Here is a 25,955-nt window from a genome sequence, read left to right on the forward strand (position 1 = left end):
AGGTTTCATGTTTTGGACAACTCTCATTGACCTAAAGATGAAGAGACATCGGAGCGGGGTCGGGATTCTCTCAGCCCCGTGCCGGGCCGGAGAATCCCCCCGACTGCGCCACGCCACCCCGACGCCGGCACGCGATTCTCTGCGGAGTGGAGAGTCGGCGCCATTGGTGTCGGCGCATTTGATGCAGCGCCGGTCGTGAGCCGCTCTACGTGGCCAGTCCGCCGATCCTCCGGCCCGGATGGGCCGAGCGGCCGCTCTAAGAAGGCAGAGTCCCGCTGGCGCCGTCCACACCTGGCCTCAGCTGGCAGGGCGGGGGCTGGCCTGTTGGCGGGGGGGGTTCTCCAACCCCGGCGGGGGTTTGGCCCGCGATCAGGGCCCACCGATCGGCGGCTCGCTCCCCGGGCCTATTTTCTTACGCGCCGGCCCCTGAACTCCCGCGCCATGTTGTGTCGGGGCCGGCGCGTTGAATGAAATGAATGAATGAAATTCGCTTATTGTCACGAGTAGACTTCAATGAAGTTACTGTGAAAAGCCCCTAGTCGCCACATTCCGGCACCTGTCCGGGGAGGCTGGTACGGGAATCGAACCGTGCTGCTGGCCTGCTTGGTCAGCTTTAAAAGCCAGCGATTTAGCCCAGTGAGCTAAACCAGCCCCAGTGGGAGGCCACCGCGCATGCGCAGGTTGGCACCGGCGCCACTCCGCATGCGTGCCGTGAACCGCTCCAGCGCCGTGCTGGCCCCCTGTCGGGGCCAGAATCGGTACTCCCAGCAGCCCGTTCACGCCATCGTGAAACCGACGGCTTGGACATTCTGCAGCCGAATGGGAGAATCCTGTCCCCCCAAGCCCAATTCTGGAAGGGCTGACAATTTTGGGCCTGATTTTAGGGAGCGGGGAAGTCAGCCAGTGGGCTGCTACAACAGTCGACAGACGTGCACGATCGATGAGGATAGGGTCGGCTTTGAGAAACACCCCGATTCAAATTCTTTATCTTGTTTTCAAATCCCTCTGGGGAATCAACCTGCAGCACCCCCCCCCCCCCCCCCCCCCAACCACCCTCCGAGGCCTCTGCTTTCCTCTAGTCCCGGCCACTTTAGCACCTCTGTGCCCTCACCTGCCAGGGACCCCAAGCTCTGCAATTCTCTCCCGGGAACTCTACCTCTCTCTTTCATCCTTTACCTCTTTGGCCAAGTCATCGGCCCGAATATCTCCTCTGGTTTGGTGTCAAACGTTGTTTTATAATGCTCCTGTCAGGCATCTGAGGTTGTTTCTTGATGTATAAGAAGTTGCTGTGGTGCCTCATGTGTGGAATAATCAGCTGAGGGGAACGGTTTTGCACTCGCACATCAGAGGGGATGTAACGGAAGGATGCGAACGTATTGGATAGAGTGCAGGAGAGATTGCACAGGGATGAGAAACCTCAGCTATGAGGGCAGATTGGAGAGGTTGGCGCAGTTCCCCTCGGAGAGAAGAAGGCTAAGAGGAGATTTGACAGAGATGTTTAAAATTCACGATGGAGCTGGATGGGGCGTAGCCGTTCCCGAGGGTCGGGAACGAGAGGGCGCACATTTAAAGCGAGTTGCAAAAGAAGCAAATGTTGATGTGAGGAGAAAGATTTTTCACACAGCGAGTGGTTGGGGCTCTGGAGTCCGCGGCCTGGAAGTGCGGTGGAGGCAGGCTCAATCCAGGCCTTCCAGAGGGCATTGGATGAGTATTTGATTAGAAACAATGCGCGAGGGGTGAGGGGAAAAGGCTGGAGAACAGTACTGAGTCACGATGCTCGTTTGGAGAGCCGGCGCACACGATGGCCGAATGGCCTCCTCCTGCCTTGGAATTCTGTGTGAGGATGAGTCTAGATGCATCGGTCATCTGAATTGGACGATCCTACCCATGTGGACGAATATTCTCACAAGTATGCATGTCAGGTACCGAACATGAAGGGCTCTCGGTTGGAAACATTACCAGCCACCAGAGGGCAGCAGAGGGTTCCCTTCCTTCTCTAGGCACTGACATTTGGCCAAAACCTGCACAGAGGTCGGAGGACTACAGGGCCCAAGGCAAGGCTAGGCCTCTCCATGGTAACGCATGGCCACGTTGAAGATCGAACTGACTAGAGCCTCTTTACTCTTGACAGAGAGAGGACTCGGGGCGGGGAGGGGGTGACCGAAGAGAAGGTCCTTAAAATTCTGACAGGATTTGATCGGGCAGACATGAAGGAGGTCTTTCCAATTGGTGGCCCAGAATCAGGGGCCTTCACCATATGATGGTCACTCATCAATCCAAGGGATTTTGAGGAGAAATTCTCAAGTTTGGACCTCACCGCACGTTAAGTGATCAGTGTGGATGGTGTTTGAGGGACAGCTGGATAAACAACTGACGGAGAAAGGAATGGAAGGTTTTACTGATGGGGTGAAGTGAAGAGGGGATGGGTGGAAGCTTGGGGTGGAGCATAAACAGCAGCATGGAGCAGATGGGCCGATTGGCCTGTTTCCGGACTGTAAATTCTACGCGCGTCAATATGAAAGGAGGATTTCAGGAAGAGGTTTGGTGGCTGGTTGGCCGACTCTACTTGTGATATTCCTGGAGCTTTGAGAACGTGAATTCCCACTCTCCCCTCCCCCTCACCGGAGCAGCCTCCCTCAATGCAGACCCCCCCACCCCATTTAATATTTTTTGAATGAACAAACGGCCTCAAGGAACATGCAAAGAAATCCACAATTGTTTTTAAAGCTCCTATGATGCCCCCCTTCATCCCCCCCCCCCCCCCCCCCCCCCCCCCCGCCTCTCAGCCTAACTGAAGCCACTGCCCAGGAGATTAATAATTTGGGGCGGAGGGGAAAGGAAAACCTTTGAAAACATCATCCAATGCCCACTTTCGCCTCAGAGTCACAGAGGTTCTGGGCCCAAAACAGATCTTGAGCACGAATAAGGAGGCTGACCCCTCCAGTGCAGTACCGAGCGAGCACCACGCTGTCGGAGGTGCGGCCTTTCTGAGGCCCATCTAAGCCGGGGGCTCCGTCTGCCTCCTCCAGAGAACATAAAACTCCCGGCGCCCACCATTCCGGAGAAGGGCAGAGGGAGTTCTTCCCGGTGACCCGGACAATATCTATCCCTCAAACCAACACCTCACAAAAACAGAATATCCTCCATGATCGGATTGTTGTCCGCGGGATCTTACTGTGCACTAATTGGTGGCTGTGTTTGCTGCATGGCAACAGTGACTACGCCGCAAATGTATTTCATTGGCTGTGAGGCACTTTGCGAACTTCTGTGCAAGATTCTTCCTCAATCAAATGCTGTGTGAGGGCGATTGGGAAAGGCGGCAGCCAATTTACACACGGCAAGCTCCCGCAATCAGCCAAGAGATAATGAGCAGATTTGTGAGGCTGATTGAGGGATTGAGGCATTGACCAGATAGAACTCCCCCTCCTTCTCTTCAAAATAGTCCATTTGAAGACTTGACTTGGCGCCTTCCCTCAAATTCCCTGACAACGCAACACCGTCCTCGGTACCGCGTTTGGAGTTTCAGACTGGATTTCATGCTGAAGCGGGATTGGAACCCACAAACCTGCGACCGAGAGGCAAGAAGGTGATGTGTTGTCCCTCAGCCGACATCCAGACGGCCTGTGTGTTTGCGATAGGCGAGAAATTTGCTTCCCACCTCGAGGATTCGGATACAAATCTAAATCCCAATTGATCTTTGAATTGAAGTTTTCAGTGCCAGAATTAACTGTGTGCTGCTGGTCCCAAATTTCCTGGGTCTGTGCAGGATCAATGCATTACTTCACAACACAGTACAATCGTGGCTTGATTCATAAGTTCAACATCATTTACAAAGGTGTTACAGATATATATATATATATATATAATCTCAGCAGCAATTGATGAGTCACTCGGATTTAGACCATCGAGCAAGCATTCTATGATTCTATTCTATGATCCACTCCACATTTACAATAGAATTTGCCATGTAAACACGTCACACGGTAGTTACAACCTCCTGCCAGCGGTGGTGCCAACGTCCTTCCATTTTGAGTCTGTATGGTGAGAGAACCTCTTACATTGCAACCAACACCTACCTCTCTGTGCCTCAAAAAGTAAGTATAGAAGTTACAGTGCAGAAGGAGGACATTCGGCCCATCGAGTCTGCACCGGCCCTTGGAAAGAGCACCCCGTTTAAGCCCACAACTCCACCCTATCCCCATAACCCCACCTGCCCTTTTTGGACACTAAGGGCAATTTATCATGGCCAATCCACCTAACCTGCACATCTTTGGACTGTGGGCGGAAACCGGAGCTCCCGGAGGAAACCCATGCAGACACGGGGGAGAACTTGCAGACTCCGCACAGACAGTGACCCGAGCCGGGAATCGGACCTGGGACCCTGGAGCTGTGAAGCAACAGTGCTAACCACTGTGCTACCGTGCTGCCCAGGGCCGATGCTGCGTCTATTGACGATTACTCGACCCAGATGAGCTCCCTGAAGATACCAGAACACGGGGTACGTGAAGAATAATATATTTCAGATACAATAAGTTAATACAAACAGTAGCAATATGTAAATTCAAGATTAATAAATACAATTGTTCAAAGTATAAACATAATTTTTTACATGCAATCCATAAACTTAGTGAAATAATTTATATATTTTATATATTTACAAACATATAGATAACACCAAATAAAGGGAGGGGATCAAGGGGGGGGGGGGGGGGGGGAAGAAAGTTGAAGTGTCAGATTCTTCCAGTTCGATTGATCAATGTGCACACACATGATGTGTCTATCCGTATCCAACGCCAACCGGCTCGTTTTTGGGTATCCACGGTGAGTGCCCGCACATAGGATTGCTTGGTCTTGCATTCGGAAATCCAGTGTCTCTTGTCGACGCCCCTGCAGCCCCCCTGGGCGGTGGTGGAGCGCTCGTTGCATTTCGTCTCGTAGAAGTACTGCTTCAGGGGGCCGGTGGAGGTGGGAACCTCGATCATGACGGTCACCATCTTGCCGTGGACGTCGACGGCGGCCCGCCGGTCCGTCACCCAGCGGCTGAAGCTGTCGCAGACCGAGAGGTCCCCCCGCCGCGAGGGGTCAACGCCGCCGGCCCCCGCCTGCCTCTTGGCCCGCCAAGTCCGGTTGGCCACGTCGGCTTGGCTCAGCGACTCCTCCATGATGAAGAGCAAGGGCGGGACGCCGGGCGGCCGGGCGGCCAGGGTCACCCGCGGGGAATAAAAGTCCCACTCCCTCCCCGAGGCGTCATCGCCCAGATCCTGGATGTCGGGGACCATGTCGTCGAGTAGATATTCCCTGCCGGCTGCCTCCTCGTCATTCAATCGGCTTTCCCGCCCGAGCTCATCCTGAGGTGATCTGTGGTTTAATAGAGTGGAGTTTGGTTGTAGGGGAGCAGCTTTGATGCTTCCAAGATGCAAAACGACCATGGTATAAAGAAGGGTGATCATTACTCTGCCCACCTCACAAACCTGCAGAGAGAGAGAGAGAGAGAGAACAAGGCTCAGATATTAAACAACGTGAGGGGTGGTGTTCAATTAGGAGCAGAGCTTGGCACAGTCTGCGCGCCCCTAAGTTATGAAAGATCACAGGTGACCAAATGCTTATTTCAGAAACCCACACAGACACGGGAGAACGTGTAGACCCCGCACCGACAACGACCCAAGCGGGAATCGACCCCGGGTACCTGCCGCTGTAAAGCAGCAACAGTGCTAACCGCTGTGCCGCACAATTGCCGCTCTAAACCGGATTCCAAAAAGTACGGGACCCGTATCCCAGACTTTTATAGTTTCCGTAATGCCTGGCTTGCTCCTACAATGTTTTCCATAAGTTATGTCGCGCCGCCTTGAACTCGCTACACGTGAAGGTGTGCATCATTGCCCCATGTTTTCATTGCTTTATCCTCCTCTCCCCCATCCCCTCGCTAGTCCGTTGATTGTTTTTGATTGTGTAAACGGAGGCGCCGGGTTTAGTGATTAAGTTGAACCAACGATGCACCAGTTTTGAGGGCTTATTGCGTTTTGTGTAAAAATGGAAAAACTCCAATAAAAATACAGTAAACAAAAACACCTGTTGCACCCAAAGGAACCCATGCCGTCGCTGCATAGTCCCAGGTACAAAATGCACAACAACTGACACTTTGTGAAGTGTCAGTTGGGGGCCACTTCGCCTCAGAGTCACAGGGTGCCGGGTAAAAGCCCCCCCCCCCCCCCCCACGCAACCACCCCCCCCCCCCCCCCCCCCCATGCCCTCTGCCCCCTGCGTCTCTCCGATCTCCTTCGTCCCCCACCCAGTGTCCTGGACAATATTAATGGTGCACTATCAATTGACCACAGAAGCAAAGTTGTAGTCTGAAACTGAAGGCTTTAATAGACAAGATGTTTCCCCCGCAGCCCAGGTACAGAAAGGAAGCTGTGGGGAACACACGGGCTCTTATACCCCGCCTCACAGGGCGGAGCTACCTTGCAGCTCTAACCAATGGGTGACTAGTGTTACATACCATTGGGCCAATGAGCAGCGAGCCTTCTGCACCAATGGTATCTCACCATTGCTAGTTACCGTAACACCTCTAGTCATACTACCACAATTAATTCCTCAGTGAACACTATAAAACCAGATTAACCGGCCACGGTCTCACATTGCTGTTTCTGGGATCTTGCTGTGCATCCATTAGCGGCTGCGTTTACCGCGTTACAACAACGACTGCACTTTAACAGTGCTTCATTGACTGAGAAACGCCTCGAGATGCCGACGGCCATGGAAGGCGCCATATCGATGCTAGTCTTACATTGCGTTTTACTGCTGGATTAACCCCACACCAGAACACCCAGATACAGAAAGATTCCCGCTTTCCCAAACCGCTCGACAGCCAATCGGGTACTTGAGAAGCGCAGGCCCTGGAGTGATGTCGGGAACGCCGCCACAAAATTCCGCACAGCAAGCTCCCACAAACAGCAATGGCCGTTAGCAATGTTGGCTGAGGGATGAATATTAGTCCAGGAATATTGGAAAGACCCCCCCCCCCCGTGCACGGGGGACTTCTTTAGCGCACCGGGCCCAACTCAACATGGCGTCGGTGATCAGGGGCCGGCCGCGCAGGAAAGTAGCCCGGGGGGGGGGAGAGGCCGGCCCGCTGATTGGCGGGCCCTGATCGCGGGCCAGACCCCATCGGAGGCCCCCCCCCCCGGGTGAAGGAGCCCCACTTCACCCCCACAGGCCGCCCCCCGAGCGTTCCCGCAGAGTTCCCGCCGGCAGCAACCAGGGCCGGCGCCGGCAGGACTCTGTCGTATCGGAGCGGCTGCTCGGCCCATCGGGGCTGGAGAATCAGCGGCACCTCGGAGCGTCGCGCTCCGGTGCCGGGGCACCGTGGCGCGGTTGCGGCGATTCTCCGCCCTGGCGCGGGGCTCGGAGAATCGCCCCCGAAGTGCCTTGAACACATAGATGATGCCCTTGAGGACTCGTCAGCATCAATACTTTATTCACTCAGAAAAGGAGAGCTGCCTTGGATACATTGACTGTCCGAGCCTCGCTAACCCGCGGGCAGCACGGTAGCACAGTGGTTAGCACGGTTGCTTCACAGCTCCAGGGTCCCAGGTTCGATTCCCGGCTTGGGTCACCGTCTGTGCAGAGTCTGCACGTTCTCCCCGTGTCCGCGTGGGTTTCCTCCGGGTGCTCTGGTTTCCTCCCACAGTCCAAAGATGTGCAGGTTAGGTGGATTGGCCATGCTAAATTGCCCTTAGTGTCCAAAAAGGTAAATTGGGGTTACTGGGTTAAGGGGATGGGGTGCAGGTGTGGGCTTTAGTGGGGTGCTCTTTCAGGGGCCGGTGCAGACTCAATGGGCCGAATGACCTCTTTCTGAACTGTAAATTCGATGACACAAACCCCTGACCTTCAAACATGGGACACAATCCACCCATGATCTTGTTTGTTCAACGGCCTCTGCACCAATTATAGCCTTAACTAGCAGCTGTGTGGTGACCATGTTGCATTATATTTACAGCACTGAAGAAGGCCATTCAGCCCAACCAGTCCATGCAGGTGTTTATACTCCGCACCCACCTCTGTCCTCCCCTTTCATAGAATCATGGAATTTACAATGCAGAAGGAGGCCATTCGGTCCATCGGGTCTACACCAGCCCTGAATGAGCACCCTACTTAAGCCCACACCTCCACCCTCTCTCCGTAATCCCATCTAACCTTTGGACACTAAGGGCAATTTATCATGGCCAATCCACCTAACCTGCACGTCTTTGGACTGTGGGCGGAAACCGGAGCACCCGGAGGAAACCCACGCAGACACGGGGAGAACGTGCAGACTCCACACAGACAGTGACCCCAAGCTGGGCATCGAACCTGGGACCCTGGAGCTGTGAAGCAACAGTGCGAGCCACTGTGCTACCGATCGGCATATCCTTCTGTTCCTCTCTCCCTCTATCCATCTTCCCCTTAATGCATCCACGTCATTCACCTCAACGACACCTTGTGGCAACGGGTTCCACATTCTCACAGCGCTCTGCGTAAAGAGGTTTCTCCAACAGAAGAGGATTTAACCATCTCCCTGTGATATTCAATGGCATGACCATCGCTGAATCCCCCATCCTGGGGGTTACCAGTGATCAGAAACTGAACTGGACCCAGCCACATTAATACTGTGGCTACCAGGGCAGAACAGAGGCTGGGAATCCTGCGGAGAGTAACTCACCTCCTGACCCCCACAAAATCCTGTCCACCATCTACAAGGCACAAGTCAGGAGTGTGATGGAATATTCTCCACTTGCCTGGATGAGCGCAGCTCCAACAACACTCAAAAAGTGCAACCATTGGTACCCCATCCACAAACATTCAAACCCTCCAGCACCGACAAACAATGGCGGCCGTGTGTACCACCTGCAGATTCCCCCCGTAAGCCACTCACCATCCTGACTTGGAAATCTATCGGCCGTTCCTTCACTGTCGCTGGGTCACAATCCTGGGACCCCCTCCCTAACAGCACTGTGGGTGTACCTACGCCACATGGACTGCAGCGGTTCAAGAAGGCAGCTCACCACCACCTACTGAAGGGGTAAACGGGAATGGGCAATAAGTACTGGCCTGGCCATCGGCACCCACATCACATGAAAGAATCAAATAAAATCCCCATTTGGGATTTATTATTGACTACCTTTTGCCTGTGGCCGGGTCTCGCCCTCAAGTGGAAACATCACATTTCTCCCTGCAATTAGCCCCCCTCCCCCCAGGGGGAATGACATGTCCAGTGTGACAAGTCCTGGAGAAATGGTGAGTCTCGCTCTGATGTTTAACCCGCCAAATTCCACAAATATTTCCAGTTCGTTAATCGAGGCGCAATTCAGCAAACTCCTGCTCAAGTGGGAGCATGCCCTTGTTTGTATTAATGTTGCATTTAGTCACGACATCCCAGCTCATTCAGAAGAAGGTAATCTTGCACAATGCTTCATTGCGATAACGCGCCTGCGTTTAGATGGCGCCTTGTGTGACACCATTGTTCCAAAGCACTTTGCAGCCAATGAGGGGCTTTCCAACGGGCGTGCAAGGTCGTGAAGTTCGGAAACAGGGCTGCCCATTGATGCACAGCGCGATCCCACGAACAGCGATGTGATCGTGACCCGATTCAGCGATGTTAACTGAGGGATGATTGGCCCCAGGACTCTGGAGTCACCCCCCCCCCCCCCCCCCCCCCCCCGCGCCCCCCTCTTGCTCATCTTCAAAATGTGACACGGGAGATCTCGTGAGAGTTTAGTCAGGACGTTTACGTGCGTGCAGGCGAGAGATTATATGCGATGGGGCAGGATCCCGGCCTGTCCCCTCCCCTTCCTCCCCTAACCAAACCGGCCGTTGCCACACTCACCGTCTCCTCCCGTGCATGAGGAAGAGGCACTGAAGGACAGCGCAGTCGTTTCCCCCCCCCCCCCCAGCAGAAGTGTCGGTCCTGCAGGAGAGGAGCGACATAGATTGGCGGTTAACTCACAGCAGCTGGTACGTCACTGAACTCTTGTTCAGACACAGCCTGGGCCCCTTTTGAGTTCAATTCCCTCTCACTGCCACTCCCCACTTCCAGTGAGGATTTGAACAAAGTGCCCAGGGACAGGGTTAAACGAAACACCATATGCATTATGTAACCATGCAAAAAACATGGGACAGTGGGGGCTCCATCTTCCCCAGGACACTGAAGCCTTTAGAACAAGAGACACTCGCTGCAGAAAAAGCAGAGTCTGTTAACCCATTGAGAGTACCAAATCTGTCCCCGAAACCATCATTCCCTCTCTGATTCCACCACCCCCCACCCAACCTGCGACTGACATTTCTTTGCATCCTGCATTCGGAATCTGGGTGCAAACCCCTGAGCTGCCCTGGAGAGAGGCTCCTGATTAGAACACAGCTTTGCCTGCAAGATGCAGCGCCACCCACCGGGTGGCAGTGTTGCCCACATGAACCCCAGGGGGGGCAACACTCACGGGACGCGGGGCGGCCCAACTTCCGCTGGGGGTCACTTGCCCCCCCCCTCCCCCCCCCCCCCCCCCCCAATCTCCCAAGTGCCTCTGCCCGTTAGGAATTTCATGCCTCGCTCTCGCCTCCTCCCAGCTGCCCAGCCAATCAGCGGCTGAGCAGTTTTCCGATGATGTACCGGCAGTCAGTCTCTGGGACCACTCGGAGGGTGGGAGGTCGTTTTGGGTTTTTGCATTCGGGAGAAACGGTAGTGGGCCGACATTTCGGTTGTCGAGGAGGGGGGGGTTGGGGGAGCCGAGGGCGGGCATCCCTTCTGTCAAGTCGGCAGCTTTGCCGTGGCAACGGTTTTGGCTTTGCCAGGGCCTCGGCCGTCCCACGTCTGGAACCGGATCCGCTCGCCGTGGATTCCCTGAGGACTGCGCCAGTGAGAACCTTCAATTATCACAAACAACTGGATTAAAGCCGCCTGCCGCTCTCTCTCTCTCTCTCTCTCTCGTTTACCAGTGAGCTGCAGGGCCTGACACATTCCTTGGCTCTCGCCCAAGAAACAGGATGGGAATAGGAGGAACGCGATTTGCGATTTGCCTCTTTTGTGTCACCGTGGGGATCAGACTCACTCGCTTGCACCTTCGCCTCCGAATCATCCGTCCCGTGGGGGGGGTCCCGTCCGACCTCCGCTGGCGCCCGAGGCCCAGCCTCGAACTCCCCACCCCCCTCCCCCCCCCGGCGCAGTGCCGCGGACGGGATGCACTGTCCGCAGTGCCACATTTCGGGTCGGACGCCAAGCGGCCGTTCCCCTTCTCGGGCGAACGCGGAAGAGCGCCGTGGCGTTATTTCATAGCGTGGGGCCGCTCACCCTGGGCAATATTCACCCCTCGCTAACATCACCCAAACAGGGGATCTGCCCATTGCCCTATTGCTGTTCGCAGTAACTTGCTGCGTGTCGATTGGCTGCCCCCTATCCTGGAATAAAACCGGGAGGGGCTTCGAACACTCGGTGCACGACAGGAACGTTATATAAAAGTTATATAAAAGTTATAGAAAGTTATAAAAAGTTATAGAAAGTTATAAAAGTTATAAAAGTTATAGAAGTTATATAAAACCCAAGCCTTTTACTTTAATTTTAAAAATGCAGTGAAATCAGCAAAGGCGTACAACCAGCCACATGGCACTTCCTGGCCTCAATCCAGTTTTCTCAGTGTGAGTAGGGGTAGCAAAACAGAATGGTGACTGTCCTTCAAGAAGTACTTCATTGGTTGGGGCATCCTGGGCCCAATCAATGCCAGTTACGGACACCAGGAAGTGATAGCGAGCTCGGGATTGGCACAATGCCAGCCCCACGAGCTACCCAGTTGAGGGCAGTTAAGAGTCAGCCACAGTGCTGTGGGTCTGGAGTCACATGTAGGCCAGACCGCGGCAGATGTCCGTCCGAAACCAGATGGATGCTTATGAGAATTGTCAATGGTTTCGCGGTCACTGTCAACTGAGACACGCTCTCCATTCAGACTATTGTCATCAATTAATCAAACTTACTAACAATGGGATTCGAAAGCATGTCTGCGTGGGTTTCCTCCGGGTGCTCCGGTTTCCTCCCACAAGTCCTGAAAGACGTGCTTGTGAGGTGAATCGGACATTCTGAATTCTCCCTCCGTGTACCCGAACAGGCGCCGGAGTGTGGCGACTAGGGGCTTTTCACAGTAACTTCACTGCAGGGTTAATGTGAGCCGACTTGTGACACTAATAAAGATTATTATTATGATAGAGAATTAAGATTGGGCTTCTGGATTACTTGTCCAATGTCTTTACCGATAAACCATCCCCGCTCCGTCACCCCTGCCCGCTGTTGAAAACTGAAATGAAAATCGCTTATTGTCACAAGTAGGCTTCAAATGAAGTTACTGTGAAAAGCCCCTAGTCGCCACATTCCGGCACCTGTTCGGGGAGGCTGGTACGGGAATCGAACCGTGCTGCTGGCCTGCTTTAAAAGCCAGCGATTTAGCCCAGTGTGCTAAACCAGCCCCTGTTATGAAAACAGAGTTAATCAAACAGGTTAGTGTATTTATCAGTTGTCCTTACTGGCCACGAGGCTCTTTCCGAAACAAAAACTTGGGAGTTCCGGTGCAAAAGATGGGATCGAGGGCAGGAACGGTGAGGAAAACCCACACGGCAGTGCAGAATGAAAATAAAGAGCTCAGTCCGTGTGACCAACCGGACACCCCTCCCCGGCACCACGGAGGCTCCCTCCCCCTCCCATGGGCTCAGTCTCCCAGTGAGGGAAAGGGGCAGGGACGGATGAGGGAGGAAGGGTGGGAATTCTGTGCGAAGGCTCTCCCTCATTCCCGAGCTCTGTATCGTCCCGCCAGCTACTCACAGCCGAATAGGGAAGTTCGGATCAAGGTCGCGAAATACCAACAAAAAAGGACCGGGAACTTTCAGCGGGTCTGGGAGCGCCTGCGGTGAGAGAGAAAAACAGGTAACGCTTCGAGTCCACGTGGCCACATTGGACTGGAAACTTTAACTCTGTGTCTCTCTCCCTGGAAGCTGCCAGGCTGCCAGAGATGTCCCTGCATTTTCTGTCTTTATTTCAGATTTCCAGCATCTGCAGTGTTTTTCTTTTATTGACGCCGTGAACGTCGCGCCTGGAGACTCAGCTCCCAGAGCGTACCTCCTGGGACCTGGGTCTGAATACCTGGCAAACCAATGGCTCAGAATGTTCCTCCTTCAAGTGAATCTGAGGCACTTTCAGGGGCGGGAGGGGGGCGGGGAGAGTTGTCAGCTGAGCTCAGTGGCTAACACTCCTCCCCCCTCCAAGTCCGAGGGACATAGGACCAGGGAGTCCAGCACATCGCACAGCACTGAGAGAGGGCGGCACAGTGTGAGGTGCCGTCGGTCACATTAAACCTCGAGCGATGGCCGCCCTGATTGCGAGAATCCCACTTCACAATCTTGGCGAAGACAAGATCAGACAGATCACCTACCTGGTCATTTATCAAATCCCGCGGCTGAATTCTCTGCCTCAACTGATACGTGAGAACAGTGACTACCCTCCGAAAAGTACTTTGTGGGTTGGAAGGCCCATTTGGGACATACCGAGGTTGTGACAGGCTCTATGTAAATGCAAGTATTCTTGCCCAGTTCTGGTGGGTGTGAGCTTTTACATCCAGGAGGCTGGGCCGATAAAATGGAATCGTTTATTGTCAGGTGTGTAGGTGAAGCTGGGAGAGGTTAGGAGATTATTGTCAGCAAATACAGGGGCACAGCATCCGAAACCCCTATGAACACGGGGTTAGATACAGAGTAAAGCTCCCTCTACACTGTCCCCATCAAACACTCCCAGGACAGGTACAGCACAGGCTTAGATACAGAGTAAAGCTCCCTCTACACTGTCCCCATCAAACACTCCCAGGACAGGTACAGCACGGGGTTAGATACAGAGTAAAGCTCCCTCTACACTGTCCCCATCAAACACTCCCAGGACAGGTACAGCACGGGGTTAGATACAGAGTAAAGATCCCTCTACACCGTCCCCATCAAACACTCCCAGGACAGGTACAGCACGGGGTTAGATACAGAGTAAAGCTCCCTCTGCACTGTCCCCATCAAACACTCCCAGGACAGGTACAGCACGGGGTTAGATACAGAGTAAAGCTCCCTTTACACTGTCCCCATCAAACACTCCCAGGACAGGTACAGTACAGGGTTAGATACAGAGTAAAGCTCCCTTTACGCTGTCCCCATCAAACACTCCCAGGACAGATACAGCACAGGGTTAGATACAGAGTAAAGCTCCCTCTGCACTGTCCCCATCAAACACTCCCAGGACAGGTACAGTACGGGGTTAGATACAGAGTAAAGCTCCCTCTGCACTGTCCCCATCAAACACTCCCAGGACAGGTACAGCACCGTGTTAGATACAGAGTAAAGCTCCCTCTACACTGTCCACATCAAACACACCCAGGACAGGTACAGCACGGGGTTAGATACAGAGTAAAGCTCCCTCTACACTGTCCCCATCAAACACTCCCAGGACAGGTACAGCACGGAGTTAGATACAGAGTAAAGCTTCCTCTACACTGTCCCCATCAAACACTCCCAGGACAGCTGCAGTACAGGGTTAGATACAGAGTAAAGCTCCCTCTGCACTGTCCCCATCAAACACTCCCAGGACAGGTACAGCACGGGGTTAGATACAGAGTAAAGCTCCCTCTACACCGTCCACATCAAACTCTCCCAGGACAGGTACGGCACGGGGTTAGATACAGAGTAAAGCTCCCTCTACACTGTCCCCATCAAACACTCCCAGGACAGGTACAGCACGGGGTTAGATACAGAGTAAAGCTCCCTCTACACTGTCCACATCAAACACTCCCAGGACAGGTACAGCACGGGGTTAGATACAGAGTAAAGCTCCCTCTACACTGTCCCCACCAAACACTCCCAGGACAGGTACAACACGGATTGAAATGCAGACTAGCCATGATCAAACTGAATTACAGGACAAGCTGAAGGGCCTCCTTCAGGTTATGTTTTCATTCCTTATCTGTCAGGCAGTGAGTGCGTCAATAAACTGGTCTCCCAGGTCGAGATTAGCAAGGGGGGGGCACAACAAGGTTCCTCAACCCACAGATAATTACTGTCTTTATTAAGACTAAACCAACCATGACATTGTTTAACTGGTTACTCAGCAGGGTAAAGGTTACTCGCTGTATAATTATCAGGAGATACTGTTCATTCAGCAGAGGAAAGATTAAACGTTAAACTGTTTAAATCTGCATAAAATGATCTTGCCATTATTGTGACGAGGATAACAAACGTGATTGGCTGGTGATGGGATTTAGCAAAATACATACTGATTCTGATATGAGGCAAACTGACGGGAAATGAAGATGCTGCAAATGCGAGAGCCAGATCAGGGCTGCATTTCAATAGCACCTTTCACAGCCGCGGGAGGTCCCAAGGCATTTTGCAGCCAGTGAGGCACTTCTGAGACACAAAATCGGGCAGCCAGTTTGTGCACAGTCAGATCCCATAAACAGCCATGTGATAACGGCCAGAGAATCTGCCTTGGCGATGGTGGTCGAGGGACGAAGGTTGGCCAGGACCGACCTCCCACGCTCCTCTCTAAAAGGAGCCACACCTTCTCTCATCTCCACCAGAGAAGGCGAACAGGCCCACAGTTCACCCCTCCTTGCGAGAGTCGGTGCCTCCGACAATGCGGCACTCCCTCGGTCGCTGCACTGGAGTCAAACCCGGATTTCTGTTCTCAGCTGGGATCCGCTGACCCACAAGCTTCTGATATAAAAGTGAGAGAGAGAGAGAGAGATAGACAGACAGACAGAGAGAGAGAGACAGAGAGAGAGAGAGAGACAGAGAGCGAGAGAGACAGACAGAGAGAGAGAGACAGAGAGACAGACAGACAGAGAAACAGAGAGAGAGAGACAGACAGACAGACAGAGAGAGAAAAACAGAGAGGAGACAGACAGAGAGAGAAAAACAGAGAGAGAGAGAAACAGAGAGAGAGACAGAGAGAGAGAGAAACAGAGCGAGAGAGAGACAGACAGACAGAGAGAGAAACGGAGAGAGAGAGACATACAGGTACAAACACAGAGAGAAACAGAGAGAGAAAAACAGAGAGAGACAGACAGACAGAGAGAGAGAAACAGACAGACAGACAGAGATAAAGAGAGAGAGAAACAGAGAGAGCGAGTGAGAAACACAGAGAGAAACAGAGCGAGAGAGCGAGACAGAGAGACAGACAGACACAGAGAGAGACAGACAGAGAGAGAGCGAGAGAAACAGAGAGACAGACAGAGAGAAAGAGAGAGAGAGAGACCAAGAGACACAGAGAGAGCGAGAAAGAGAGAGACAGAGACAGAGAGAGACAGGCAGAGAGACAGAGTGAGAGTGACAGACAGAAAGAGACAGAGAGAGAAATAGAGAGAGAGGCAGAGACAGATAGACAGACAGAGAGAGAGAGAGACAGAGACAGATAGACAGACAGACACAGAGAGAGACAGAGAGAGAGAGAGACAAAGGGATAGAGACAGACAGACAGACAAAGAGAAAGAAGAGAGTGAGAGAGAGACAGACAGACAGAAATAGAGAAAGAGAGAGAGAGAGACAGGAGAGACAGAAACAGAGAGAGCAAAATAGCACAAAGGAGTGTGAGAGAGAAGCACAAGAGACAAGTACACAAAGAATAGCACAAGAGTGCGCAAGAGGGATAAAGTGATAGAAGCACGGGAATGGCAGAGAAAAGCAGCAGAAGGGTGCGTGGGAATGAAAGGCAGAACTTGAGGATCGAACAGGATGTAAGTGTAAAGAGGGTGCGTGCAGAGAGATCTGTGAATGATGGAAAGAATGCAGGAAAGGCAGAGAGAGGGAGGTGAGGAACGAGTGTGTGAAAGTGAGCCAGACGCAGGGAGGCATTATATTATTTACAGGACCCACACCCAACCCACAAACAAGCCAGTGAGTCAGTCTTTAAAACATTGCAACTTATCCCAGCTTATCCCTGACGTGCATCTGTACAAAATAGAAGACAGGCGGTCTGTCCTTTCCCCGATAAACACTCTGATGCACGATCAATTACACAAAGACGAGAGTTGGATGGAGAGTTGGAGATCGAGGCTTTATTACACTAAGATGTGTGGCCTCCTACAGCAGCTGGCAAAGTGGCTGCTGTACGGGGAGCACACATATTTATACTCCGCCTACTGGGCGGAGCCAGCAGGCAGGGAACTGGCCCCGTACCTGTAGTTCAGGGTCTTACCACAAAACACCTACACCGACATCCTCTATATTAAATATATACATCAGTGGTGACTACCACACACTCCCACCACAAACAGCTAACGCACGCTGACTGGGAGCCGAATAAATAGAAAGAATTTTCTGGTCACGTGTTTCCTAGGATTTCCCCAAATAGTTCACATAAAAACTAAAAACGCTTTAAGCAAAGCCGCTGTTGCCATGTACGGTCCCTCAAACAACACCACAATGCCATCTGGCCATTATCTCCTTGCTGCTTATGGGATCTTCCTGTGCACAAACTTTTGTGCATCACACCAGTGACCGCGCTTCAAAAGGGTGCCATGGTAGCACAGCGGGTGGCACTGTTGCTTCACAGTGCCATGGGTACCAGGTTCGATTTCCAGCTTGGGTCTGTGCAGAGTCTGCACGTTCTGCCCGTGTCTGCGTGGGTTTCCTCCGGGTGCTCCGGTTTCCTCCCAAAAGTCCCGAAAGACGTGCTTGTTGGGTGAATTGGACATTCTGAATTCTCCCTCTGTGTACCCGAACAGGCGCCGGAATGTGGCGACTGGGGGATTTTCACAGTAACTTCATTGTAGTCTACTTGTGACAATAAAGATTATTATTATAAAATTACTTCATTGGCTGTAAAGCACTTCGGGGGCCAGCTTGGGGTCAGTGCAGGCGCCATATGAATGTAGTTCTTTCCGATTCTGGTACCGGTGAGGGGACAGCACCGGCGGCGATTGAAACACCCGCCGCCGAAACCGGCCGGGGGACGTCTGGGTCCGGGGCCAAGCATGCGCACGGCTGACGGTCTGCACCGGTCGCTCCGTACAACATGGTGCCGGCTGTGCGCTAAACCTAACCTGGCGACCGCGACCCCACAGCCCAACCGCTGGCCACCCCCCACGTGGCGCGCGTCACGATGATGGCGGTTTGCAGGAGGCGGAGTTTCGCAAACCAGCATCAAACCGGCGTTGGAATCGATTCTCCGCCCGATCGCCGATTACAATCTCGGCATTGGGCAATGAAGAATCCTGCCCTACAGGAGCAGATCTCACTACAGTAGCACGGTTAGAGAATTGGATTAGGTGCTGGTTTGTAATAATAGGGAGGACATGGCCAAGAATGATGAAACATGGGAACTGTCCGCCATTTGGAAATAGAAGGTAAACCTTACAGCACAGAAACCATTCAGCTCAACGTATCACTGTGAGCTCTTTCAAAGAACTATCCAATTAGTGTAACTCCCAATCGTCATCTTCGTAACTCAAAACATCTCTACTAAGTGTAATAGAATCTATAGAAACATAGAATCCCTACAGTGCAGGAGGCCATTCAGCCCATTGAGTCTGCACTGACCCTCTGAAAGAGCACCCTACCTGGGCCCACTCACCCGTCCTATCCACGTAACTCCTCCTAACCTTCACATTTTTGGACACTAAGTGTAATCTAACGTGACCAATTCACCTAACCCGCACATCTTTGGACTGTGGGAGGAAACAGGAGCACCCGGAGGAAACCCACGCAGACACGTGGGAGAACGTGCAGACTCCGCACAGACACGTTAACCAACCTTACTGCCCTCTCTGCGCCGTACGCACTTCAACTCTGTCACACCTCTAACATCTTCCAGTTCCAATGACCTAAATCGTTTACCCCCCCCTCTCTCTCTCTCTCTCTGCAGATGTTGCCTGACCTGCAGAGAGTTTCCAGCATTTTCTATTTTTAATTCAAGGGGCTCCCACGCAGATGCCCCCCCCCCTGACCCTTGGCCCTTGCACATTGCAAACTTGCTCCACAAAGAGCCAGGTCTGGGTAAGTCCGAATGATACACAACCCCGGGACTCAAATCGACTGTGAAAGGCCAGCCTACTCCCAACATCCGGACGGGAAATGAGAAATTGAAAAGGGAATTGCATTTCTATAGCATCTGACACTCCCCTGGGAATGTCCCAAGGCACTTTGCATCCAGAGAATTAGTCTTGAGGTGTCGGATGGGCTGCCAATTTGTACACAGCAAGATCCCAAAAACAGCAATCATAGAATTTAGAGTGCAGAAGGAGGCCATTCGGCCCACCCTACCCAAGCCCACACTTCCATCTTATTCCCGTGACCCCACCTACCCTTTTTTGGACACTGGCCTTGCTCTTCCTATAGCAGTGGCTGCTAGACCCTGGAGATGGAGAGGGTGCGAACCTTGACAGAAATACCTGCATCAGCGATTTGTGAGAGCTCTGCTGTCTACACCTTTAAATTCTTGACTCAAATGGTAACTGCGTCAAATTTGTTCAAGCCTCTCCAGATGCTTGGATGTCCAAGGCATTAAACCTTTCGCAGTGGGCGGCTTTTAAAAAGACATTTAGGGTATCCAATTCTTTTTCTTCCAATTAAGGGGATATTCAACATGGCCAATCCACATCGCCTGCACATCTTTTTGTGTTGTGGGGGGTGAGACCCACACAGACACGGGGGGAATGTGCAAACTCCGCACGGACAGTGACCCAGAGCCGGGATCGAACCTGGGGCCTCGGCGCCGTGAGGCAGCAGTGCTAACCACTGCACCACCGTGCCGCCATTCTGGCCGGTATCCTAGCAACTGCTGGGATCTGGTCCAGGATTGCAATGTGTCCATCTGGCAGGGCAGATAGACGTGATATTAAACGGAGGCCCTCTCAGATGTGTTCCGAGCAGAAGAATCCTCCCATTGCCGAGGCCAATATTCATCCTACAATCAACATCACTAAAGTAGTGCAGCAGCCCATTTAACCCCCTGCTCTTTGTGGGAGCTTGCTGTGCACAAATTGCCTGCTGCTTCTCCTACATTACAACAGCAACGACACTTCAAAAGTACTTCAATAACTGCTCAGCACTCCTGAGGTCATGAAAGGCAGTATATAAATGCAAACTCTTTTATGTTTATTTGGTATTGGCGAATGCAATGATTTAAGCAGCAGATAGTAACCAGTGTGTGTCATGGTACGCGCACACACATCAGGAACTTTATGGAACTCGCTCCAGGCAACAGACCCAACCAATTACAGTAACAGATTTTTTAACCTCCGCACATGAATCAACAACAGGCAGTTCACCAGACTTCTCTCCCAGTTTTAATGAGATTTGCTGTTCATTTGCAAACCATCTGAATCTTCTGAGTATTAATCTCCAAAGGTGGAGGTCATTAAGTACAGTAGTGTTGATGAAGCAGCCAGTTAATAATAATAATCGCTTATTGTCACAAGTCGGCTTCAACGAAGTTACTGTGAAAAGCCCCTAGTCGCCGCATTCCGGCGCCTGTTCGGGGAGGCCGGTACGGGAATTGAACCCGTGCTGCTGGCCTCGTTCTGCATTACAAGCCAGGTGTTTGGCCCACTGTGCTAAACCAGTCCCAATGCTGTTCACAGCAGTATACACCAGTGTAATGGCTGGGACTGCAGCTCAGGATGTATCAGAGGGGGGTGACGGTGAGGAGTGTGGAGAGCGACAGATGGTAGGGGACCAACAGACATGGCTGCTGCGCGAGGCTGCAGACAAACTGCACTGAAGCTGCGCGGGACCGACAGTTACACTGCACGTCTGTCAGGAGGAGTCTGGAGCAAGGTTGCACCTCTGCGGCGGAAAGGGATTTGCGCGGGAAACGTTCCATGGGAAAACCAGATCCGGAGCGGGGCTACTGAGCCAGAGGGTGAACAACAGTGGGGATTCTTGGACAGAGAATGTGTTCATCCAGCTACCCCCCCCCCCGCACCCCCCCTCCGGCCGGGTCGGAGAATCGCCAGAGGGCGGTGTGAATCCCACTGCCGATTGTACGGCCCGTGATGGGCCGAGTGGCCGCCCGTTTTAGGCCGGTTCCACCGGCGTAAATTAAAGTAGGTACTTACCGGCAGGACCTGGCGGCACGGGCGGCCTCCGACATCCTCGGGGGGGGGGGGGGGTCTGGCCCCGGGAGGTGCCCCCACGGTGGCCTGGCCCGCGATCGGGGTCCACCGGTCTGCGGGTAGGCCTGTTCCGTGGGGGCACTCTATTATTCGCCGTCGGCCGCTGTGGTCCTCCGCCATGGTCGACACGGAGATGAACCATCCCTGCGCATGCGCTGGGATGACACCAGGACACGCTGGTGCTCCCGCGCATGCGCCAACTCGTCCTCGGCGCCGGTTGGCGTGACGCCAAGCCCCATCCCCGCCGGCCGGCGCAGCGCAAACCACCCCGGCGCCGGCCTAGCCCCTGAAGGTGCGGCCCGACGACGAAGTGGTTCACGCAGAATCCCGCCCCTTGTGTCCACGTTATTCAACTCAACCATTCTCTGAGAATTCCCCCTGAATTCCCAATTGGATTTGGGATTAACCATTTTTGCCCCCTGGTGTTGGACGACCATAAGCATCTTCTCTACGTCCTTCCTATCAAATCCCTTCACAATCGTAAAGACCTGGGCGGCACAGTGGCGCAGTGGTTATCACTGCTGCCTCACGGCACTGAGGACCCGGGTTCAATCCCGGCCCCGGGTCACTGTTCATGTGGAGTTTACACATTCTCCCTGTGTCTGCGTGGGCCTCTCCCCCACAACCCAAAGATGTGCAGGTTAGGCGGATTGGCCATGCTAAATTGCCCCTTAATTGGGAAAGAAAAAATTGGGTACTCTAAATTTATTTTAAAAAATTTTTTCAAAAACAATCGTAGAGACCTTTATCAATTAAACCCCACAGCATTCTCTTTTCTAGGGAATACAGCCCAGCCCAACCTGTTCAGTCTCTCCTGACAGGTATAACCTCGCGATTCTGACTTTACCCTAGTTAATCTTTTATTTGCACCTTCTCCATTGCCTCCACGTGTAATAAGGGGACCAGACAGTATTTTGTAATCTAACCAAGCTTCTAATATAACCATCAAATTGACACATCTTGTGATGGTGCTGAGGACAAATCAGGGCTAGACCACAACAGCGTTATCCATATTGTATTATTCCATTGCTTATTGGCATGACCATGTTTCAGATCTCTGCCTTTAAACCCAGAAAATCAAACTGTTCCAAATAGGCTTTTCCCGAGGTCAGGTACAGGCTAAATTGCTATCACTCAGGAAATTCCTAATTGTCAACTACTGCCCAGATCATAGAATTGTTGGAATGAGGCCATGAGGCCCATCGGGTCCACACCAACTCTCCAAACGAGCACCATGTCTTAGTGCCGTTCCCCTGCCTTTTCTCCTGTACCCCTGCACATTGTTTCCATTCAAGTAATCATCCAACACCCTCCTGAATGCGCGATTGAACCTGCCTCCACCACACCTCCAGGCCGCGCATTCCAGGTCCTAACCACCCGCTGTGTGAAAAAGCTTTTTCCTCACACATCACACATCTGCTTCTTTTGCAAATCACCTTAAATCTGTCCCTTTGTGCTGTAGGGAGGTGCAGACCGTAGAAAAAACGGACCTGATTTTTAGTTCCGGTTTCCGCCCAGGAAAGATTAAGAGGCGGTGAAAAAAATAAAAGACAGCCACTTAATCCCCTTTGACCCCGCCGCCATGGCGTCAGGCCCTAACGTTAACCCGCCCTATCGGGCCGGGGAGCAAGATGCCCACAGGAAGACAGTAACGTTGCTGGGCCAGCAATCCAGTGGCCCGGCCTAACGCTCTGGGGGCCATGGGTTCAAATCCCGTCTTGGCAGCTGGTAGAATCTATAATTTGCTGAATAAAATCTGGCATCGGGTGTCAAGAACGGTGAGCGTAAAACTACCACTGATTGTTGTGGAAAACCCATCGGATTCATCAATGCCCTTCAGTGAAGGAAATCTGCCGTCCTTACCCGGTCTGACCTACATGTGACTCCAGACCCCCAGCGATCTTAGCTTCCCTGTGAACTGGCCGAGCGAGACGCTCAGTTCGAGCGCAATGTTTCTTTAAATCCACAGATCAGTCCTGATGGAATCGGGGGGACTTCCAAGTTCGGTTGGAGGCCCTTTCCCATCGGGGCACAGATTAGCCCCATTGGCTCCTTGAACAATCCACCAGATTGCAGGGGAGATTTACTGGGATGATACCAGGAATGAGGAATGAGGAAAGATTGGAGAAATTGGGCTTGTTCTCCCTGGAGCAGAGAAGATTAAGTGGCCACCTTATTGAGGAGTCCAAAATTCTGAACAATATTGACAGGGTAAAAGTAGGATGTTCCGTTTCCACTCGTTGGTGTGTCAGTGACTAGGGGGTCACAAGATGGTCAGCAAGAGAGCTGGGAGTGAGATGAGGAGAAACCTCTTTACTCTGAGAGTTGTTGGGGTTTGGAATGCGCTGCCTTGGAGAATGATGGAGGTGGATTCCACAGGAGGTTTCAAAAGAGAGTTGGATGTATCTTTGAAAGTGATGAATTTAGAGGGCTACGGAGACGGGGCTGGGGAATGGGACTAGCCAGGTTGCTCGTCTGGGAGGACAAATCAGGGGGCAGAGCGCAACAGACACTGAATGGCTGCCTTCTGTGCTGTAAACAACAAACAAACAAGCGGCTTCATGGCATCTCCTGCCTGACACCAGATTTTAATTGCAAACTGAATTCAAATTTTAAATCTGCACGGGTAGCCACCTAACAGAACCACAACACTATGACATATCAGTCATAGAAACACACATGCACACACACACAAAAGTGACACACATGCATACAAAAGCACATACAGAAAAATACATACACGGACTGACACACAGACAAAGACACAAAGGCACACACAGAAACAAACATAACAGACAAAACATAGACAAATACACAAACACACATACAGAGACACACAAACAGACACACACACACAGACACGCAAACACAGACACAGAGACATACACAGAAACAAAGGCACAAACATAACAGACAATACAAATACACAAACACATAGACGCACAGACACACACAGACACACACAAACTCACAGACAGAAACACACAAACACACACACACACAGACACATATAAGCCCACACACAGAGACAGACAAACACACACACGGGCACACACACACAGACACACACACACAGACACACACAAATACACATAATCACACATACAGAGACACATAAACACACACACAAACGCACACAAAAGCACATAAATGCCCAGACACACATGCACACATAGACGCTACACCATGTCAATTCAACATCAGTTCAGTAAGTGGCTCGGACTGTGAGAGCATGGAGACTTTCCATGTTGACTCCAGACCTGCAAAGCGGACATAAAGAAAGAATTTATATTTCTATTGCGCTTTTCATAGCCTCAGGATTCTCCAAAACGCTTTGCCAACAACAGAATACTTTACTGTGCAGTCACTGTTGCAATTTAGGAAACATGACAAACCATGTGTGCACAGCAAGATCCCACAAATAGCACTGCAATTGGATCATCCTTATTCAGCCATGTTGGCTGAGGCACCTATATTAGAAACTTGAGGGGGGGACTTTCCCCTACCCGGCGGGGCGGGAGGTCCGTGCGGGATGGAATGGCGTGAACCACTCTGGCGTCGGCCCGCCCCAAAGGTGCGGAGCAGTGGCTAGGCCGGCGCCGGAGTGGTTTGCGCCCCGCCGGCTGGCGTGGAAGGCCTTTGGGGCCGCGCCAGCCGGGGCCAAAGATCCTCCGCCGGCCGCCGCGGGTCCGTGCATGCACGGGAGCGTCAGCAGCTGCTGACGTCATCCCCGCGCATGCGCAGGGGGGGTTCACACACGCGTCGGCCATCGGTCATCACGGAGGCTGATCCGGCCGACGCGTAGGAAAAGAGTGGCCCCCACGGCACAGGCCCGCCCGCGGATCGGTGGGCCCCGATCGCGGGCCAGGCCACCATGGGGGCACCCCCCGGGGCCAGATCGCTCCGCACCCCCCCCCGGACCCCGGAGCCCGCTGGTAAGGGGCCTAGTCTGATCTACGCCATAGGGACTGGCAAAGAACCAGCGGGACTTCAGCCCCCGGCGGGGGGTCGGAAAATTATCGGCGGGGGGGTCGGAGAATCCCGCCCCTGGTTTCTGTCTCCATAGATGCTGCCAGACCCACAGAGCGCTTTCACCGTTTTCTGTTTTCATTTAATATTAGAACTTCCCTGCTCTTCATTGAATAGTGTTCCTGGGATCTTTAGGATCAAGGTGTGAGCGTGGACTGCTTTGGGTGACGGTCTGTGTGGGTTTCCTCCGAATGCTCTGGAGTTTCCTCCCACATTCACAAAGATGTGCAGGTTAGATGCGTTGGCTGTGCTAAATTGTCCCTTCGTGTCCACAGGGGCACGGTTAGGTGGGGTTATGGGGATAGACAGGGGAGTGGGCCTAGGTAGAGTGCTCTTTTGGAGGGTTGGCCCAGACTCGATGGGACAAACGGCCTCCTTCTGTATCGTCGGGATTCTATGATCCTCGGAATGAGAGACTACGGATGGGATTCTCCGACCCCCCCGCCGGGTCGGAGAATTGCCAGGGGGGTGTGGGGGTGGGGGTGGGGCGTGAATCCCGCCCCCGCCGGCTGCCGAATTCTCTGGAGCCGGGGATTTGGCGGGGGCGGGAATCGCGCCGCGCTGGTCGGCCAGCGATGGGCCGAGTGGCCGCCCGTTTTCGGCGGGTCCCGCCGGCATATGTTACGACAGGTATTTGCCGGCGGTGCCTGGCACCGCGGGCGGCCTCCGGGGTCCTCGGGGGGATCCGGCCCTGGGGGGTGCCGCCATGGTGGCCTGGCCCACGATCGGAGCCCACCGATCCGCGGGCGGGCCTGTGCCGTGGGGGCACTC

At 53.0% G+C, this 25,955-nt stretch overlaps 1 protein-coding gene across 3 annotated transcripts in view; it reads right to left on the bottom strand.

Moving 5' to 3' along the window:
- Positions 1 to 4,554: 4,554 nt before the first annotated feature.
- LOC119956424 (neurotrophin-4-like) overlaps positions 4,555 to 25,955 on the bottom strand; it is a 107,575-nt gene continuing 86,174 nt past the window's right edge. For all 3 annotated transcript variants that reach the window (XM_038783631.1, XM_038783632.1, XM_038783633.1), the window contains exon 2: positions 4,555 to 5,471. In XM_038783631.1, coding sequence (XP_038639559.1) covers positions 4,731 to 5,450 — 720 coding nt within the window. In that variant the 5' untranslated portion in view covers positions 5,451 to 5,471 and the 3' untranslated portion in view covers positions 4,555 to 4,730. The remainder of the gene's footprint in view (positions 5,472 to 25,955) is intronic.

The sequence above is a fragment of the Scyliorhinus canicula genome, chromosome 23 (genome assembly GCF_902713615.1).
Source record: "Scyliorhinus canicula chromosome 23, sScyCan1.1, whole genome shotgun sequence".
Lineage (NCBI taxonomy): Eukaryota > Metazoa > Chordata > Chondrichthyes > Carcharhiniformes > Scyliorhinidae > Scyliorhinus > Scyliorhinus canicula.